General features: G+C 32.7%; 3 protein-coding genes and 1 long non-coding RNA gene across 30 annotated transcripts in view; 1 reads left to right on the top strand and 3 right to left on the bottom strand.

The window, feature by feature from the left end:
- Positions 1–7,796: 7,796 nt before the first annotated feature.
- LOC114299728 (uncharacterized) lies at positions 7,797–10,072 on the bottom strand. The gene is made up of 4 exons (XR_003642431.2): positions 9,213–10,072; positions 8,557–8,622; positions 8,088–8,148; positions 7,797–7,981 (listed from the first exon to the last, which is right to left on the bottom strand). It is a non-coding gene; the product is annotated as an uncharacterized LOC114299728 (long non-coding RNA).
- Positions 10,073–13,295: 3,223 nt separating this feature from the next.
- On the top strand, positions 13,296–16,557 carry LSM8 (Small nuclear ribonucleoprotein family protein). Its single transcript, XM_028244567.2, has 6 exons — positions 13,296–13,481; positions 14,221–14,321; positions 14,508–14,548; positions 14,626–14,700; positions 16,116–16,168; positions 16,276–16,557. The coding sequence occupies exons 2-6, from the start codon at positions 14,285–14,287 to the stop codon at positions 16,364–16,366; spliced, it is 297 nt and encodes a 98-aa protein (XP_028100368.1). The 5' UTR covers positions 13,296–13,481; positions 14,221–14,284; the 3' UTR covers positions 16,367–16,557.
- Positions 16,558–17,924: 1,367 nt separating this feature from the next.
- Positions 17,925–19,202, bottom strand: LOC114299730 (NDR1/HIN1-like protein 6). The gene has a single exon (XM_028244566.2). It carries the CDS (start codon positions 18,855–18,857, stop codon positions 18,111–18,113), a length of 747 nt encoding a protein of 248 aa, XP_028100367.2. The 5' UTR covers positions 18,858–19,202; the 3' UTR covers positions 17,925–18,110.
- A 1,272-nt stretch (positions 19,203–20,474) lies between these two features.
- The window catches only part of LOC114299719 (transcription factor SRM1), a 31,603-nt gene continuing 30,670 nt past the window's right edge, over positions 20,475–21,407 (bottom strand). For all 27 annotated transcript variants that reach the window (XM_028244521.2, XM_082890822.1, XM_028244524.2 and 24 more), the window contains one exon: positions 20,475–21,179. In XM_028244521.2, the coding sequence (XP_028100322.2) occupies positions 20,750–21,179 (430 nt within the window). In that variant the 3' untranslated portion in view covers positions 20,475–20,749. The remainder of the gene's footprint in view (positions 21,180–21,407) is intronic.

Here is a 21,407-nt window from a genome sequence, read left to right on the forward strand (position 1 = left end):
TCCAGGAAATGGGCCCAAAGGAATCGAATTTGATACACTTGAAGTTGAATTTGAGCTTGTGGTTCAAATCTGGGAATTCCAAATTTTGAACTCACGCTCGAGCGGGGTGACTGGCGCTTGAGCGTGAAATTCATGCTCCCAGCACTTTACACTGTTTTACAGTCCGCTCGAGCGGGGTATTGGACGCTCGAGCGAGGACTTGTGCCACACGATCGAGCGGGTATCGAGCGCCCAATCGAGCGTGATTTTCACACATCCAGCACTTTTGACTATTTTGCAGTACGCTCGAGTGGGTAAGTCTACGCTTGAGCGAAAACCTTTGTCTGCATGTCCGCTCGAGCGGAGTAACCGACGCTCGAGCGTGACCCCTGTTTTCTAAAACTTCTAAAAATGTTTTTAAAGTGCATCTTTGCATCCTCATCCCATTCTAGGCATTCCTAGGCCTAGTTTAAGGTATCTTAATGAGGATATAGATGTAGAACCACACTGAGGCAAATTAGGGATTAAGTTACTATTTTCCCAACTGTATAGCTTAGTGTGTGTTCACTCTGTAACTGTGTAGGGTTGGCATCTGAGGACGCGCTCTAGCTTAACTGTAGCCCAGAACTCTGTGAGTAACAACTGTGTAAAGATATGTTCAAATATGATTATCTTCTGAACAATTGAACTATACTGTTTTTCTGAAATGATACTGTTATTGAATGAATGATGTCCTAATTGTGAACTGTATTGTGACATTCTTAGCAACCTATTGTTACTGTATTGTACTGCTACTGTCACGGAGATCTCTGTCGGTTCCCATATTGGAACCACTACTGTTTACTGATATGATTGCCATCAACTAACTGTTCGGTCTGATAAGACCTACTGCACTGTTTTGCTACTAGATGTACCATATATGACTGTAATGATTGAATAACTGATATACTGATTGAAATGATTGTTTTCAATACTGTAAGGACATTCATTCTTAACCTCTTTACGCATTATGTTATTCACTGGGCTTTAGCTCACTGCTCATATATATATGTAGGTGTACAGGCACCGAACCGTTGCTAGAAGCGTCGGGGTAAACTCCAGTTTTGTCAAGCCAACCTAGGCGCCTCACTGCGAGGTTCCGAGTCCGTTCAAGCTAAGGCTATGGGGTGTTTTAGTTTCCCTATTTCTGTTCTGTTTTGTATGGACTGTTTACACTGTTACTGTATTGTCTTAATAGGGATTAAGTCTCTGTCCTGAAAGATTGTAAATGTTGTACATACTGTTTTGCACGATTGTATATATGTATGAAAAGTCTTTTTGCATACAGGCTGTCACAGCTCATTGGACATTATCTATTTACTGTTTTGGCTTCCGTCATGCCCCTGTACTCTGTATTATTGTCTAACTGTTAAGCGGGCCTTCGGTAATCTCGGATTACTGGCCGGTTACGGTACTAAACCCATAAGGGCGAGTTTGGGTCGTGACATCAATGTTTAAAAACAATTGGTAAACAATTAGATAAAATAGAAACCAATTTAGATGATTATTCGGCTAACAATACATCTACTAAATAATCTTTAGACCAACCATTGCTTAATTTACTTAGTAACCGTTCTGAACGTAATAGTTTAGTCACCCAAGATAATTCTACTGTCAAGCCAGTGAACAATTATTTACTAAATTAGCTACCTCTGAAAAAGCTTCTCCATCTACTGAGAAAGGTCGTATTGTATTAAACCAACATTCTACTCTTGAATCTGTTTCTATTTATTCAGACCCTGACACAACTGATAATGAAATTAATAATTTATCTCAACAATTTCAATCAACTACTCTGAATAAACTTCATTATCCTAAACCTAATCTTATAACGCTCACAAAAAAATGGTATTCAAGACCTACTCCCCCTGATCTCCAATATGAAGAAACTAATCTTAGTAATCAATTTTCTGTATCTGCTAAAAAATTATACGAATGGAATATTGATGGTCTCAGTGAAGATCAAATACTTCAAAAATTAAATCATTTATCTATGGTTGCAAATAGTTATCTTAGTAACTACCCTGATTGTACTCAACCTGAAATTGTTTCCTTAATTACTTCTGGCTTTACTGGTATACTCAAATCTTGGTGGGAAAAATATCTAACTGAAGATCAAAGAGAATCTATTTTACATGCAAGTCAAAAAGATGAAAATGATTTCCCTATCTTTGATGAAACTATTGGCTATTATAAACCTGACGGTATAAATACATTAATCTACACCATAGTTCGCCATTTTATAGGAACACCTACTAATATCTATTCTCGCATACATGATCAACTTAGTAATCTCACTTGTCCAACCTTAAGTGATTTTCGATGGTATAAATATGTCTTTACCTCTAGAGTTATGTTAAGAGAAAATTGTACTAAATCTCTTTGGAAAGAAAAATTTATTAATGGCTTACCTAGTCTTTTTGCTCATAAAATTAGAGATGTTCTTAATCAACCTACAGGTGTTATTGAATATGATAACTTAAGTTGTGGTGACATTATTAGTACTATTCAAAAAGAAGGCCTAAGAATGTGTATTGACTTAAAATTTAGTCAAAAAGCTACTAAAGATAAACATAAGGCTAAATACGAATTAGGTAATTTTTGTGAACAATATGGCTTACCTCCTGTTGCCCTTTCTCATCGTAAAAAACATAAGTACCATAAACATAAATCATCTTACAAATATTCTCATAAGTATAAAAAGAATTATTCACCTTCAAAATCAAATGATAAATTCTATACTAAACCCAAAAAGAAATATTATAAAAAATCACATCCAAAATCTAAATCTAATAAAGATATTACTTGTTATAACTGTGGTCAAAAAGGTCATTAGTCTAATAAATGTAAAGAAAAACAAAAGTTGAAAGATAAAGTTAATCAACTCCAAATTAATGATGAATCCAAACATCAATTATTTGAAATCTTTCAATTAAACCAATCTGATAATAATTCTTCTTCTGATAATCCTAATACCCCATCTGAATACCATTCACCTAGTGATGATTCTGCTAATAACATTGAATTAGGATGTAATGATATTTGTTGCAAACTAGTTAAACAAATCACTGTCCTTACTAAAGAAAATCAAGAAGAAATGGTCCTTATTGAATTAATTGGTCGATTAGAAGATCCCCAGTTAAAACAAAAGTATACTGACAAATTAAAATCTTTACTTACTAACAGTGATCATAAACCAAAGCATAATAAACCCATTATTAGCTTATTTAAAACTTTAGAAAGATTTAAAAATAAACAAAAAAAAGTTACATTACAAGATTTACAATGTGAAATTCATCAAATAAAACAAACTATCAAAGATTTACAAAGTAAAGACAGAACTTTAGAAGATGAAATTATTACATTAAAACTCAATCAAAGTTTAGATAATTTCTAAGAAAAAGATGATAAAACTCCCGATGAATCAGAACATGAATCTGAACATACTAACCCAGATAATCTTTTGTTTGATAATAGATCACATCAATCCCATAATCTTGAATCTAATAGATTAAATCTTATCAATAAAATTCATATTCAAAAATGGTATTCAAAAGTCAAATTAATTATTAATGATTTTGAATTAAATATTATTGCCCTAATTGATACTGGTGCTGATCTTAATTGTATTCAAGAAGGTTTACTCTCTACAAAATATTATGAGAAAACTAGTGAACAGTTAACTTCTGCTAATGGCAGTAAAATGCATATTAAATATAAATTACCTAAAGTTCATATATGACAAGATAATGTTTGTTTTAAAACATCATTTGTTTTAGTCAGAAATATGATTGATTTTAAAGTTATTTTAGGAACACCATTTATATTTTTATTATATCCATTTACTGCATCTAATGAAGGAATAACTACTCAAGCTTTTGATCAAATTGTTACTTTTAAATTTTTATCTCCACCTGAAATTTTAGAATTAAATCAATTAAAAGACTATTCTATTTCTTAATCTATTAATCGATTAACTCGTCAATTACGTTTTCTTAAAGAAGAAGTCAATTATAAAAGAATTGAACAACAATTAACTGATCATGTTATTATATCTCAAATTGAAGAATTTAAATTAAAATTAGAAACAACTGTTTGCTCTACTTTACCTACTGCCTTCTGGCATAGGAAAAAACATGTAGTTACATTACCATATATTAAAAATTTTAATGAACAACAAATCCCTACTAAATCCCGACCTATTCAAATGAATCATGAATTAGTTGAAATGTGAAAAAAAAAATCAATGAATTATTAAAAAATAGAATTATTAGTCCCAGTAAATCACCATGATCTTGCCCTGCTTTTTATGTAAATAAAAATGCTGAGCTAGAACGAGGTGTCCCTCGCTTAGTTATTAATTATAAACTATTAAATAAAATTTTAGAATGGATTCGTTATCCAATTCCTAATAAAAAAGACTTAATCAAAAGACTTAGTCAAGCTGTTATTTTTAATAAATTTGATTTAAAAAGTGATTTTTGGCAAATTCAAATTCATCCTAAAGATAGATATAAAACTGCTTTTACTACACCCTTTGATCATTATGAATGGAATGTTATGCCTTTTGGACTAAAAAATGCACCTAGTGAGCTTCAAAATATAATGAATGATATTTTCAATCCATTTAGTCATTTTTCCATAGTTTATATAGATGATATTCTTATTTTTTCAAAATCAATTAGTGAACATTGGACACATCTTACCGCTTTCTTTTATGCTATTAAAAGTCATGGTCTAGTCATATCTGCTCCTAAGATTAAATTGTTCCAAACTAAAGTCAGATTTTTAGGATATAATATTTACCATTCTTCCTATTAGTTGCTCTGTTGAATTTGCTTCTAAATTTCCTGATGAAATTCTCGAAAAAACCCAGTTACATCGTTTTCTAGGATCCCTTAATTATATTGTTGAATTTTATAAAGACCTTAGGAAAACTTGTCAACCCTCATTTGATCGGTTAAAAGACAATCCTCCCCCTTAATCTCCTACTCATACTGCTATTGTTAAACAGCTCAAACAATATGCCAAGTCTCTTTCTTGTCTTGGTATTCCTACTGAAAATTCCTTCAAAATTATTCAAACCGATGCCTCTGATATTGGTTATGGTGGCATCCTTCTCCAAAAAATCACTCTTCAGTCATCTGAACAAATTGTTCGATTTCATTCTGGTGTCTGGAATAAAGCACAAAAGAATTATAGTATTATTAAATAAGAAATTTTATCTACTGTTTTATGTATTAGTAAATTTCAAGATGATATTTTAAATCAAAAATTTTTACTTCGTGTTGATTGCAAATCTGCTAAATATGTTTTAGAAAAAGATGTTCAAAATCTTGCTAGTAAGCAAATTTTTGCTCTTTGGCAATCTATTTTAAGTATTTTTGATTTTGACATTGAATATATACTTGGTTGTCAAAATTCTATTCCTGATTTTTTTACCAGAGAATTTTTACAGGGTGGATAGTGAGTTATATCATGCCAATTCCCTCCATGCCTTCCCATAAACACCAGATTAAACACTATAAAACCTTAGTCAAACATACTGTTTCTCGCCATGCCTTTCTCAAATCAACCCATTCACCCACTAAACGTGCTCAATACATTCAATACCATCGTATTAAAGCTCAAAGACAACAACTTGCATATTATCTTAACTGTTTGTATTCTCATACTGACCAATTAGATATCCTCAGTGGATGCTGATTTACAATCACCTATTTTACAGATGTCTCATCAAAGACCTTTGCGACCATCCAACAAGGCTCTTGTGCCTTCTAGTCAACCTTTTGTTCCTCCTCCTTTGGAGCTAGTCACCCAACACCATTCTGCTGAATTGGTTAACCGTTACCAAATTCTTGGTAACATTCCTAAACCTAGTTATACATCTGCTTTGGCTACTGATCCTTTTACTTCATCTAGTCAAGCAGTTACTCCATACCCTCATAATCCTATTAAATTAGTCTGATCTGATTATGTTAAATCCATCACTACTAATCTCCTTTTCAAAGAACCTAGTCACCCAAAGAGTCATACTGTTCATGATTTGGTTAAATCTTATTTCCCTTCTGGACGACATTTTATTCCTCTCTATCCAGAAAAAACAATTACTTTCTATAAAGACATCCTGTTCAACCATCAGTCAATTGTGATTAAACCCATTTATGATCGCACTTACATAAGTAAAATTGTGTACCATTCACTCTATATTCACAACTTTGTTTTTCTGGTTGATTGGGGTTCTCCTTACCAACTACGAGATTTGCCTAGTCATTCAATTCAATACAGTTACTATGATTACATTGATGCTTGGTTTTAAAGTCCTCTTGTATCAAAATGGGTCAAACAGTCACTCTTGGTTTCTTCAATTTGATCAAAAGTTCAAATCCGAGTTACCTACCTGGTTTCTGCAATGGTGGACTCAGTATGGCGCCATTTCAGAAATCTTCCCATCTGTAATTATGGAACAAGTCAATTATTTCTCCATTGTTTTCTCATTCACTCCTCAGCAAAAGAAATTCCCTCAATTGCTTATTTTTATATCCAAATACAAAATCCCTTGAATATTCAAATGGAAATATGGTATTTCTGACGATGTTATTTACCGTCAACACATGGTTACACTGCAAGAAAAATAGGAATTAGTAGCATTTTAAAAACGTCGGTACAGACTCAAAAAATGTCGCTAAAAGTTATTGTGGCGTTTTTACCATTCGTCGAGGATACGGCCGTCGCCATAACTTCGTGAGATTTTTTATAAACGCCGCTAATTACTTTTACTGACGTTTACGTCAACGCCGCTAATAACTTTCACCGACATTTTTCATTAAACGCTGTTACATTCTTATGCAGCAATCTCTGCAAATACTTGAACTTTCACTGACGTTTACAGAAAATGTCACTATATATAATTTTTCAAATTTGTTTCTCCTGATATCATTCGTCTCTTTTGAAAACTATATCGAGACTAAAAAAAATAAAAAAAAAATAAAAAAATTATGAGTTACACATCTTAAAAAAATTAAAATAAAAAAATAAAAACTTGGAACATTGATGTAAAATGAATATTGAGATGGCCTTGGGAAAGACATCAAGCCACCATTTCTTCAGTTGTAGAGTAACAGTCCTTTTGTGTTGACATATGTGAAAATGAAGTCCTTCCTAGTAGAGCTTCTCTCATTTGTCCCTACATGTGTCAATGTGGAAATAAAATCCTTCATAGTAGAGCTTCTCTCATTTGTCTCCACAAAGAACATAACTTTCTTGTCTCTCATTTGTCCCTACATGTGTCAATGTGGAAATAAAATCCTTCCTAGTAGAGCTTCTCTCATTTGTCTCCACAAAGAACATAACTTTCCTGTCAAAATTGAAGGTGGAAAGATAAAATTACATTTTTTTTATTATAAAAAGTACCATATTTTTTATTATAAAATTCTCCAGAAGTCATGTGCATGAAATTAGAAATTAGGTTACTATAACTTTCTGATCACTTATTATGGTCCAAAAGTCCCAGATATTAACAATAGGGTGGAGGAAGCACCAAATCTTCTAGCTGATTTATCAAAAAATAAATAAATCTTATAGTTGATATCCTCTACAACAATAATTGAGACCCCCAATTTTGGGAACTCTCACAACCCCCGAAGTGATTTCAACCATTCATGGTGTAAGTCCCACACATACATGAGTGGGCTCTACACATACATGAATGGTTGAGATCACTTTGAGAGTTGTGGGGGTCCCCAAAATTGGGAATTCCAAGCATTTTTCTATCCTCTATCATGTTGTGCCACATTCCTTTACTGTTTATATAAAATATCTTCTCATCTAGAAGAACTTGCCTTCTTATTTTCAGATAAGCCATTCCCTTATTTGCACAGGCTACTACAATTGGTCATAATGCAACGCTCCTAGAATAGCTATCAATTGCTTATTCAAACTTCGATTTAAAGTACTCATTACCCTGTAAATTAATAAGAATCCATATCAGTATCAATTTTATATATTTCTACAATAGCATCAAAAATCATAAATAATAAATAAATGAACTCTAGTAGAACAAATCATACCAACTCCTCTGATGCAGCATCAGGAGAGCTCTCTTCTGTCATGAAACCATTTGATAAATTCCTGATTGAATCATAATTTCACAAGTGAACCTCCACTTGTAAATGTGTTATTTGGTCACAAATAAGTTGACTCACATTGTTCACATAACATTTGTGTGTCAGAAGCTTTAGGAAAATAAACCGTATCAATTTACAAAAACAAAAAAACCTGAAAAAAAAAAAAGTGAAACGTGTTGCCAAGATAAGATCCATAAGCACATAGTACATTATTAGAGAAACAATTAACATTAACAATCTCAAATGCAACATTTAAATTGATCCTTAATAAATTATTAGGTACCAACAGTAGCACCATGAATATATTATTTATTGTAATACAACAATTGCATATTTGGAAATTCTAAAGATTAAGGGCAGCAACTTGAAATCATCAAAATATGAAATAGAGTAGATAATCTTCAATTCATACCTGGATCAAGAGGTGATAATCTTCTTTGAAATAGCATAGCATATCCTCGGGAGATAAACTTCTTAGCTGCTACCAAGAGAGGGGTTATGACAAGTTGTTAGCAAGTATTCCTCTATATAAAATCTTGAAGCACTATGCTTTCTATCAAAAATTAAAGCTATACCCACAAAACATGAGTACATTATTTTGTATGCTCTACTCTAGTTCAAAGAAAAAGGATATAAAAGATACAAAGAACCAAGAAAGAAAATATCATAGTGCATGACACTTTAAACCTCCTATCTACAAACAAATTTGTGATGAAGTAACCATCAAAATTAGAAGTATAGAATAGCTAAAATTCAGTGAGGTGAGGTTAGCACAAACTGTGAATTTTAATTAATATGAAGTACAAAATTTGAAAACATCTTCAAACAGGGGATGGTTACAAAAATTAAGAAACATATTTAACACAAGACAACAGTCATAGGCTGGACAAACTATCCAGTGTTGTATTACCCCTAACAACATCAAAGGACAAAACAATATTGCAAGTCATGATGAAAAAAGTAAGATAAAATATCGTAACTAAAACACTGTCAACGGAGATTGAATCATTGTACTTCAAATAGAGTTGAAAATGAGATCTGTACAATACAAATAGTGAACAAACTCACCAGCCATGAGAAGAACAAGTCCTAGTTTCTGCTAGGTTTGAAAAAAGTAATTTATGTATATATATACCTGCAACATGTAGTTGTGACTATTTTAAACCCAGTCAAATACAAAACAGAAACACAGATTCAATCCAATGTCAATCTCTTAACAAGAAGACAATCTTTTCTCAAGAAATATACTTAGTATTTTAGAGGTGCGGAAATTGCAATCAATATTAACAACAAAAATTCAAATGTTTATTACACATGAAACAAATGGAAGATAAACATCATTAAAAGAACCCAATAAAAAGTTTAGTCGTTTGAACCCTCTGAAAGGAACCAAATATTCATATTTGTGATACACAAATAAAAGGAACGCAAAATATCTTACCATAGAAAAAGTTGCCAAGGACATCCTTTAAGGTGCATATAAAAACCATTGGGCCATAAAGGTTCATCCATGATAGGAGAGATAAGAGAAATGGGGGTACCTCCAATGTGATCAATAAGAGAAACAGGGATACCTCTAACGTTCATCCAAGATCTAGGCATTGCAATAACCAAATTACAATTGTGTGGTATTAGTGAATCCTCACAAACAAATCAAAATCCATAGAAGCATCACCTTTCATGTACATATAAAAAATCTCCAACCAAGATTATAATGAAGTTTTTATACATATTATAATGAAAGCAAAAGATATATCTGCGTTGTATATTGCATTGAAATCATAAAGAATAGAGAAGAGAATGAATCAGAGAGACTAGAAATCATCCTGCACATTTAATGTTTTCCACACAATGAATAATGAAACAACTTGGAACTGCAACCCAAATAAGTTCCTCATTACTAAAACCAGTTAAAGTACCACATCGATCTGCAAAAGAAGAAAAAAAAAATAAACAGTTTACACTAATCAATATCCAAGAAGAAAAGAGAAAACCAACGTGAGAAAAATAATAGCATAAATAAATAAATAAATAGTAGAAGAAGAAGAAGTAGAAGAAGAAGAAGAGAAAGTGGTACTTGAGTGGATTGGACTCTTTTTGGAAGAACAGATCAGGCTTGGTGGGACCAATCTCATTGCAAATAAATAAATAAATCTGGAAAATCCCTGCTAAAATAACAAATCACAAAAATATTGAGAAGCAATAATTCCAGCTAGAAGAACTATCAGAAAAATTTGGTTGATTATATCAAATCAATTATGCAAACTATGAGAGAGAGAGAGAGAGAGAGAGACACCTCTCATTCTCGAACCATCGGAACACAGGTTTCGAGATCAAACCTGTAAGTTCTAAGAGGCCTCTTCTTCTTGAACCATGAGAACATCAAGATCGATTCAACGCAAATAGAGCACGAAATACAAGTTTTGAGATCAGATCCCTGTATTTCTAAGAGAAATTAGCGAAAACCCTAACAAGCTTTGAGTTCTCGAGATCAGGTTTCTAATCAGACAAACCCCAAGCAAGAACAAGAAATTGATACATACAGATTTTAATAGATTAGCTGACAGAAATCGATCAAGAAACACGACAAAGGGAGATCAAAACAAACTCAATTTAATAGTTACAGTGAAGTGTAGAAATCGAACCAATAGTTTCAAAAAGTTGGATTGATCTATAACTCCTCGCTTTCAAAGGCAAATCGCAAATCAATTAGAGAGAAATTGAAGAACACATAGATCCAAAGCCTGAATAAAATGATTACTGAGAAATCGAAGAAAAATCAGCAGATCCAAACCCTAGATGCCATTCTTGCAAACTTTCTCTCACTAAAAAATAAAAACCCTGATCTCTCACTTACGCTTCTTTTTATGAGAGAGGGATTTTGTAAAATATTTTTTTTATCTGAGTATATGTTGAAAAGCACAACAGGTTTCCTCTTTGTACGGGGTGCCATGACATTTTTTGAAAAAAGCGCCACCTTTTCTGTAGTATTTTTCAAAACATTACTTTATAAACGCCGGCATAACCAATATTTCTTGTAGTGTTAAATGGTGGGATAATTTCAAAATTTCACGCATCATGGAAATTGTTCAAACTGAATTCCCAATCAACATACATGCTCCAACTCCTGCTATGGTTAAAGCTCAGCAGATCCCAGCTGCTCCATTAACACATGGAAGCCAACTTCCTCTAGTCAATCTTGGAAGCCCAACATCTAGTTCTTCCAAGCCCAAGTCATCTAAGTCAAGGCTTAAGTCCAAGTCAGCAAAGTCCATCACTGATCAGCCCAAATCAAAAAAAAAAAATCCAAGTCCAAGGTTAAGCCTAAATCCAAGTCATCCAAGGATGAGCTTCTTCAAATGACTCGTCTCCTTATGGCCCAAGCCAAGTCAAATTCGGATAATAGTGATTCAGAAAACAGTTCAAACTCTTCTGAAGGTTCAACTAATCAGGATCCTTATGGGTCCCAATTTCAAGATGCTCAGGACCCATATGCTTAATTCAGTTATTGGATTCTATATAGCTATAATTATCAGTTTCAATCAATACTCGTCTTTTGAGAAAAGCTGCTGATATATATATCTATATTGATTCCCTCAGTCACATGCCTCCAAGCAATGAATAGTGAAAAAAAAGTGAACTTTACTGTTCACTATTCATCAAAAAGTCAACATTACTATTCCTCATTCATCATGATTCATCCAACAGACAAATTCAATACAGTAAAAGGCAACCATCAACTTTAGTTACTCACCGAAGGCAGCAGACAGCTCTCATGTGCTCCTAATGCTCCTTTCAAGTCAAGATCATTCACTCACAAGACTAACAGGAGTCGCTTTTGATTATAAAAGAGCCTCTTCAGTCAAGAATAAGGTGGGGCTAAAAAAAATTGAGAGCATTCCTTCATCAAGAATAGCTATCTCTGTAATTTTAATTGCTTTTAAGCTATGTATTTTTGAAGAACTGTTTGCTTCATTCCAGTAAACAATTGTAAGTTTTAATGTTTTAAATATTAAATATTAAATATTTTAATCATTAAATTTAATATAAGTATATTGAAAATGTCATAAAATATTTTTTTATTTGATTTTCATTAATTTTATAATTTAAATTGAAATAAATCAAAAAATTTAAATTCAAATTTAAATTGATGAAATTAGAAACTCAAAATTTATTTTGTTATATTTTTTATTTTTTATAATTTTTACCAATAAAAGAAAAATAAAAAGAAAAAAAAGTTATTAGTATAAATTTTTTAGGATAAATTACACTTACACCCCCTTGAGACTTATGTTTAATATAGATCTTTTCTCACGTTTGAAAAATTACATTTCTCTTCTTGAGGTTTATAATCTCATTACAAATTATACACTGGATTGCTAATATCATGCCTTAAAAATTTTTAAATGACCATTTTGCCATTTTTCCAACCATTTCTTATTTCTATCATTACAACTACATTTTACAACTTTTCATCATTAAATTCCACCTGAACATATTCTTATTGAGTGATGATATATAAACATAAATTTTTTATAAAATTTTCAAACACAATGACATAGCTTAATGGTGGTCTTTCACTTTAAAACAAAACATTCATAGATATGATTTATATTTACAATAATATCACTATCACAATATTTTTATGATATTTTTTGTGTAAATTCTTATATATAGATAAAAAAATTCATTTTTATTTTCACCATTATTTTTCTTTCTCGTCTATGCACCCACATTTAATACAGTATTACCAAACAATGTCATTCACATTTATTGCAGTACTACTGAATTTTTTATATTTTTATATTTTTTTGTATTTAGTGAATTTTTTTAAAAAAATACAAAATATTTACTTCTTAAGTATATCTAGGTTAGGTATATTTAAAAAATAAAAATAAAAATTGCTTAAAATATTAAAAAAAAAGTCAGCAAAAATTTAAAAACCTAAAAAGTAAAAAATTTAATTTTTTGTGCAAGTTAAATCAAAGAAAATGATTGTTATGTCTCTTGAAATGACATAAACAAAATATTGGTATTATTTTATTATTTTATATGTATAAAAATTAAGAGATAAATATATTATTTTAATCTGACAGGAAGTAAATGTAATTTTTCAAATGTGAGAAAGAATTTGTATCAAACAAAAACTCAGGGGACCTCAGTGTAATTTACCCAATTTTTTAAAAATGGGTGTAGAAGGTTTAGGCGGTGTAAATAGAAAATTTGCGAATGCCTAATGCAGTTCCGAAACAAGAGCCATAGCGCCAAAATCATCGACTTGAAACCCCCAAAGCGTCGACTGTCTTCTTCAAGTTGTTCTTCTTCTTTCTGTACAAGGTGGGTGTGTTTGTATAGTCTGATCTTCTCTCACTCATCTCCTTTCACAATTTTCATCGCACTCCACACTCGTACTTCAGAAGTGCACACTTTTCTTTCATTGACACGCCAAGTATTCGATAAAATTCCTAAACCTAACTCAAAATAGTTATGTATCAATAGGCTGAGTCACATTTCTCAATCATTTTTATCCTTAAATTTAATTATATCTGTCACTAGTAAATTGATATATTGTTATTGTCATTTGGGTTCCGACGTTTTTTTTTTTTTTTTTTTTTTTTTTTTCCATCTTCTTGTTTTTCTTGAAGTTTCTTTGTTGTGAGTTCGTGCAGGTTTATTGCAGATTTTAGTAGAGTATATCAACTGAATTGTGTCATGAATTCCCTGTCAATAAATGGGTTTTAACCCTTTTTGTTTATGCTTGATCGGGATTAAATTTATCCCACTATTTCGACTTCTTACATCTTAATAGAAAATATCTATAAAAAAAATTGTTGTTTTGGTCGAGGGGATGACTTTGCATAAAGGTAAATTAGGCTATATGCAAATGCATGAATAAGCAAAGAAGTGAATTATTACTGTGACAGAGATGAAAAAAAAGATTTTTTTTTTTTATTAGTTACTGTTTATTGATTTATTTGTTTATTTATTTTTGTGTTTCATCATGCTAAAATTTTCTACTTGTACCATATACCAAATTTCTTAAAAATGTAACTTGATTTCTTTTCTTTTGCTGCAGTTTTTGTGAAGTTGTGACCATCAATCTGTGAAAGAATTCAGCTAGTATTTGTTGAGTTCACAAAATGTCAAGCGAGACTGGTCTTGAATCTCTTGTAGATCGTATGCAATCCTTGAACCTGTTCTAATATATGTTCCTTTTTTGTCTCAAAAAAAAAAAGCGCGTGTAGTCTGGCAATTTTTGATTATGTGTGGCCTGAATGATGTTGACTTTGTCCCAAATACATAATTTTGTTTGCGGAATAAGCAATTGTTTGACCTAATTTTAATTTCGTTGCTTTTTTATAGAAACAATTTCAGTCATCACAAATGATGGGCGCAACATAGTGGTGAGGTCATAGTTTGAGCCTCATAAATTTCGTAAAATAATTAATTGTTGTACTGACTATTAATGTTTTTTCTTCAGGGAGTTCTAAAAGGTTTTGACCAAGCAACAAATATAATTCTTGATGAATCTCATGAACGTGTTTACTCCACCAAGGTTTGAATCAGTTCAAGTAGAAAGCATCATGCATATGTTTATGAATTGTTGTTCTCTTTCTGTGTCATAGTGTAATTCCAAATTTATTTCAATTTATTTTTTATACTTTTTATTGAGACTAGAATTGAATTGTACAAAATTTTCTCTTTTTATTTGGTCATTTGGAAATCTCTTTTTCTCTTGTTGGACACTCCTAACACCTGTTAGAGAAATGTCAAAATATATCCAATTCTTTATTAAAAATAAATTAAAGATTTGAAGAACTGTACACAGTTTGGACACTCTGGAACACACATCACTATCATTTATACACACTAAACACATTGCTAGTTTATAGAAAGTAAATTGAGATCCAATGATATAATAAGAAAAACCAAAAAGTTAGAAATCTTGAATTCTCCTAGATCAGTTTGATGTGGATCGTGGGCTTTGTGATTCCTTATGATGCTTGCCTCATTGGGAGACATTTTTTTTTTCTTTAATTGTTTTGTGTTTCTACTTATTTACTTAAGAAGCACAAGCACTTTAGGAAGGTTCTGTCTGTGTTTGTGTTGGACACCGACACTTGTTGGGCAATCCTAACATTTGCTAGACACACATCCAAATATGTTGTATTATATTTTTACTTTTAAGAAGCAGACAGGGTTCAGACTCTTTGGAACACATGTGTCCCGCTCAGGAACTAAAAACATTGCAAGTTTGTAGAAAATAACTTGGGATCCAATAGTAAAATTTAAAATATCTATATATATATACAGATTTTATCTATCAATCCCCCATCCTTTATATTTTTAAAATTTAGAAACTCGTAATTTGTTTATGATTTATGATAGTTTTCTAGCATAGATATTAGAACTGTTCACACTTTGTCATTAGGTGACAATGATTCCTTTCTATTTTGATATAATAATATATAAATGTGTATGTGTATGTGTATATGTTTGTTTTAAAAACGAAGTGATGGTTATTTTCAATTATGCATATAAAAATATATATTTATGTATTGCCAGTGTCCCTGTTGTCCTGTGTCCTGATTTTTTTGAAAATTTCCATGTCCCTGTTGTATCTGTGTCCCATATCTATATTTGTGCTTCTTATTTTATTAGTTATTTTTGGGTCGTTGTGTTCCCCTTGGGTTGGGGGGTTATAATTGGTAATAGAGTGAGTTATGATAGTGGCAAGTGAAGTTTACTATACCATCTCCTTTATGCTGTTCTGCATATTTCACTGGCTGTTCAGTTGTACAATCATCGAAGTTTATTATCCTCTCCCCTCCCTTACAAGTAGACGTTAAAACTGATGTATTCTATCTTTTTCTTTTTCTTTTTTTGTTTCCATTTTTAATTTTAACATCCTGTAATTTATTCACAAATTCAATTGCATTTATCAGTACTGACCTTTACTCTGATTTGCAGGAAGGTGTCCAACAACTTGTGTTAGGCCTATACATCATTAGGGGTGACAACATGTATGGGGTGTTTTATAATTCACTTTGTTATTTAGATGTTAATCAGTACATTTATTTTCTTTTTTGCATAACTGAATTTCTCCGTTCTTACCTTTCTCTGTTTGCAGAAGCATTGTTGGGGAACTAGATGAAGAGTTGGATGCCAGCCTAGATTTGTCCAAACTAAGAGCTCATCCACTAAAGCCTGTTATCCATTGATGAGCAGCATGGTATGAGCATGCCTTTATTGAGTGTTGTAAGGGTGACTATGCTTGAACTGGATTTTAAAGAGTAAAATGATTGGAATATCTTTTAAGATACTAAGAAACTGTAATATGTGTTGCACTGGTTAGTGGTTACAAATATTGGATGACTCTATACCATTAGATTAATGTCCTATTTGTTTCTTATCTTTTGCTTTATTTTTGGTTTAATGAGCTAAGGAAAATTTGGGAGGGGGAGGGGGTGGGGGGAGAAATCTAGCACATTTTGCAGATATCATGTTCACACAAACTTTGATTAGCTAAACTATGGAATAGTTGTTGGTGTGTGTGTGTGCTTGCTCTCTCTCTCTCTCCATATTTATTTGGGCTCTGTGCAGAAGGCTGTATAGGAGTGGGATGAGATCCCTGGGTAGCATTGTGGAATGTAAACACCATGGAATGTTCATGGTGTTAAAAAGAAAGCTTCACGGGCTTCCTGTTCTTGATAGCCTAGCCTAATGAACACCATGATGCTCTCCAACCTGGCCTGATAGATATCTGAGTTTGTTATTTTTTCTCCCCCAACCCAACTTGATTGTGTCCACCTGAAACTTGAAGTATATTTACAATAGGGTAGTTTATATATGTTGTAGACTTGTAGTTGATACAATATGCGTGTTTTAGATTATTTTCATCCATGGATGCACTGAAACTTCTAATTCTGCTAGGAACCAACTTAAAATTCCTATTCCATTTAAAGTGAAAGAAAAATAATTAGGAAGAAAATGACCTAGAAATTATTGAGAACATAGAGTTTGGTGTTGATTATTTGTTAGACAATGCGAAAGAAGTAGAATAGACTGCATGGCTCTTTCTTCTTTTCCCCTTCAAGGGAGTGGGGAAGGGGTGATGGGGGAAGGGGTTCCTTGGACTCGATCCCAAGTTGGTGATCATGGCTTGACCCAATGGTCAGGAGCTTTAATGACTGCACCAGCTGTGTTACTCGAATTGTAGCATCATTGGCAGTTTTAAGAGTGACGCTCTAGAAAAATTGCATGAACTTACTTCTCTCAACCCAAGCTTGTAACAGCTGCAAAAGCATGCATTGAGGAATGCAAGTAAACAAAAATAAGATTGCTATGAAATGAAAGAAGGTGTTTGCATATTTGTTAGCATGTTGCCCTTATGGTAGTACGGTTGCTCGAGACTAACTATATATGGCCCGGTGGTAGGGCCTAGATATTGGTGCTCATCAGGTTGGGCTCTCTTTTCATCCCCAAGTAGCATACTATGATTGAAGTTATTGTATGTCCCAAAAACAGAGGAAGAGAGAATTAAATATATAATGTATTATTAGCCAATGACAGTGTCTAATAGTTTAGGGCGGGTATGTATATAGTATGTCAGTGTCCATCTCCAGCCATCACAGAAAAGCTTGACGGTCTGTCATCTGGTATTCATGCAAAAAGTTATCCCTGCCATGAGCATGGACTCAAGAAGTTGGCCATTTTAAGTGAACTTTTGACATAACAATATCAATCTTCATGAAATCAAAATATACTAGTAGAATTGAATTCTGAATAAATGAATCATATAGGAGCTAAAAATTTATTCATTATTCATGCATCAAATAATTATAAGGTGGATGAAAGAAATTAATTATAATCCTCCACTTGTTTTAATAACAATTTTACAAATTAATCGAATTATAGAAAGTTATAATGATAATGATATCTAGTAAAAGTGTAAAATTAAGTAAATTAGAGCCTTAACTTTAACTTGCACCTACTATTAATTTTAATGACATTATCAGTAGCTAAGCTGTCCACCACAAGGTTGCACCTGACCAAGAACTTCCATTTCATCAGCTTCAATGACCCAAGGTTGATCCTCACTGGCACTTTCACCCTCAGATTCAACGGAATGCTTCCACTCTGCTGCTGCTCCTGCATCGAGTGCAGCAGATCAGTTGCATTCAGCGTTTGCCCTGTCAAAGCCACATCGAGCACTGTCACATTCTGGTGACTCTGGTAGAACTTAGGCAAAAAACCCTGGCAAAGTTGTGTGTCTGTGTACCACATGCTTATATGGCTACCATGCTCGTAGTACATGCCGATCTTCTTGTTGGGATTTGTAGCGGTGAAGTTCACATTTAACACCGCAGACAAGCTCGTGTCGTTGTTGAGATTGAATTGAGTTATTCGCATGCTGTCAATGGAGTATTTTGGTATCTCTGGTTGGAAGACGACGTAGATGAAAGCGGTGACAATGGCAATGATGACGATTAGGAGTATCAGGAGACTTGTTGTCCAGCAAAAGCACTTGAAACAACAGCTTCTCCTTTTTGGTGGTTTTGAGTACATCACCGGAATGGTACGGCGGAATGGTGGGTATTCAGCTGGATTGCCTTTATCAGACTTGGAAGAGCCACTGGGCATGAGCAGAGCCATAGGTTTTTGCGGTGCCTCGGAATCATGTGCGGGATGGATCCTCTGATGATCTTCCATAGATGGAAAATCTAGTGTGGACTGCTGAAATGGGGGATTATGCAGTTATAAAGCCCTTTCTCTCTCTCTGCCTCGTTTTGAATCTTTCTTATTATATATATACCAAAGTTTGGTATATTTTAGGATTCAAAGAGAAGAGTCATGGTTTGTTTGGAGTACCAAGTACAAAAGTGTCTATTTTATGTGTGTAGCTTCCTTTTTTTAACTTTAGTTTAAGAGGCTAATAATTAGTTCCTTTCTATGAGGCATTATATATTGAGGGAGAGGTGTCTGCTTTGCGCTATGCATTATTAACATGTTTTGTTGCGAGCTAGAAATGATACTGCATTGTGGCATATTGCCTTGTTTTCTTTTTTCATGCCTGATGCCTTTATATTTCAAGTTTTTGTGCTTTCAATTGTCAATTATTGAAGCTTGAAAAGACCAAGGAAAATTCGTAAGTTCAATTAGTGGCAAATGTATTCAGAAACTGTATAAAATTATTTAAATTTTGGAGGGACTGTGATAAGATAATTTGATTACCAAACTATGGTCTATAGGCCAGGGCTCAAATGATGTGATTGTAATATAATTAATATCAATTTAGATGATAAACATAATATATACATAATGCTCACTATATCCAAAAAAGAGATTAAAAAAATTTATAATAGTTTATTCAGCGATATATGATTTTATTTTATTTTTTAGCATTAAGGTTTTCAAGTTTACCAAACAGTTATCATTGATTTTAGTTATAGAGCATCCCCAAGAAGTTAACTAATCCATAAATTTAGCTAAAATAATTAGCCAAATTGAAGAAAAATCTTTTCAATGCCTGTAGAAATTAGGGCAATGGATGGAATTGCATATTGGTTGTCTCAAGGGATGAAAGAGAAGAGCGTATTTGATCGGGACAACATATTCAAATGGGAAACATGGAACTCATTTATAATAATGTAGAAATAATATTTGCATAATTATAAACCACAATTACAATAATAATGATTGATTATAAAATCATTTTATATAAAATTTATATCCAAAAATTCTACTCATATAGCATTAACCTCTTTAAATCACTTTTTGAATGGCATTAATTAAAAGTATTTTATTCTAATTCTGTTTCTAAAAAAATTTCAATAATTAATTTAGTGAAAAAGTGTATAAATAAAAAAAATACTCACTATTTTCGTAACGTTTTCTCTATTCGGTTAAATAGTCAACAACTTGGTCATCACATGTTGGGATCAGCAAAACCCTTATTTCTATTATATATATATATATATATATATTGCTAATCTAAACTAAACAAGCTTAATGAAAAACATGTATACTAATAATATCCAGCAATTGAAACAGTTTTTTATAAGAGCCTAGCTAAAAGTTCAAAGAATGTGAGACCAAGGAAAGAAGAGCCTACCAAAATCCAGAAAGCAAAGTTCTTTCTCACCAAAATAATAAGAACAACAACAACAACAACATATAAATAAATAAATAAATTTAAAGCATGCTTATATCTAAACAGAGAGAATCAACTTACCAATGATGCTCAAACATGCTTATATTTGAACACACAGAATCACTTGCCCAACCAAAACCTGTTATCACACATCATGCATTCTTGAACAAACCAACCACAGAAAACATGCTCTCATGATCATATATACTCTTAAATGCAACTTTCGAAACTGGAGAAAATAAGAGACTTGCAAATTATGACACAATCTCAGCAAAACATGAACAAAGCTCAACAGCCATTTAAAAGGGATTTAGAAAATGAACGACTCTACCTGCTTTACGCTACTCTCATACAACTCCTTTTTCGAGTACTTAGACCAGACAAAATAACTAAAGACAAACACACCACTGATACTAAGATAAACCTGCTTAAGATGAAATCAAACAAGCTCTCACTTCTGATCTGATGAATGAGGTTGCAGATAAGTCATTGGAGGCATGTCCTTTGAGGTCCCAGAAACGAGTGATCCTGGGGTTGGTGCTCTGACATCAGACAACATCTCTGCCAAGGAAGGGTGATCCACTGGAACGCCAACAGCTGAAATAAGATGAGGATCGCTAAGTGTTGGTTTCGCCATAGTAGCCACTCCATCCACTTGCCCTGTGATTTGCCCTTGTGGAGTTGATGATGTGTCTCCTCCACAGACACTGGTTATGTCATGAATGCTTGTCCGCCTCCTTTCTCTGTTTGCAGAACTTTGGCGAATGAAATATTTCTGTGCATGGCTCGCCACTTGCGTAGGTGTTCTAGATACCACAAAATTCCGGGATATGCCCTTCCAATCACCTTTTCCATACTTCTCCAAGCCGAGAAGAAATAACCTATCTCGCACAGAAAGAACATAAAACTGGTAGTAAACCATCTAATTTCAAGTCAACTGTAGTTTTATCTGTGATGTATTATGCATTGTAATTTGTAACATAGACTACCTAACAATTGCAAGAATCCCAAAACCCAAGTGAATAATGTGAGAACTCTACCAATATAAATAGAGATGTTGTCCCAGCTATCATGTGGATCAACTGTTTTTTATTTTAGAATTCGCGTCA

Source organism: Camellia sinensis, chromosome 1 (genome assembly GCF_055761805.1).
Source record: "Camellia sinensis isolate YWXY chromosome 1, ASM5576180v1, whole genome shotgun sequence".
NCBI lineage: Eukaryota > Viridiplantae > Streptophyta > Magnoliopsida > Ericales > Theaceae > Camellia > Camellia sinensis.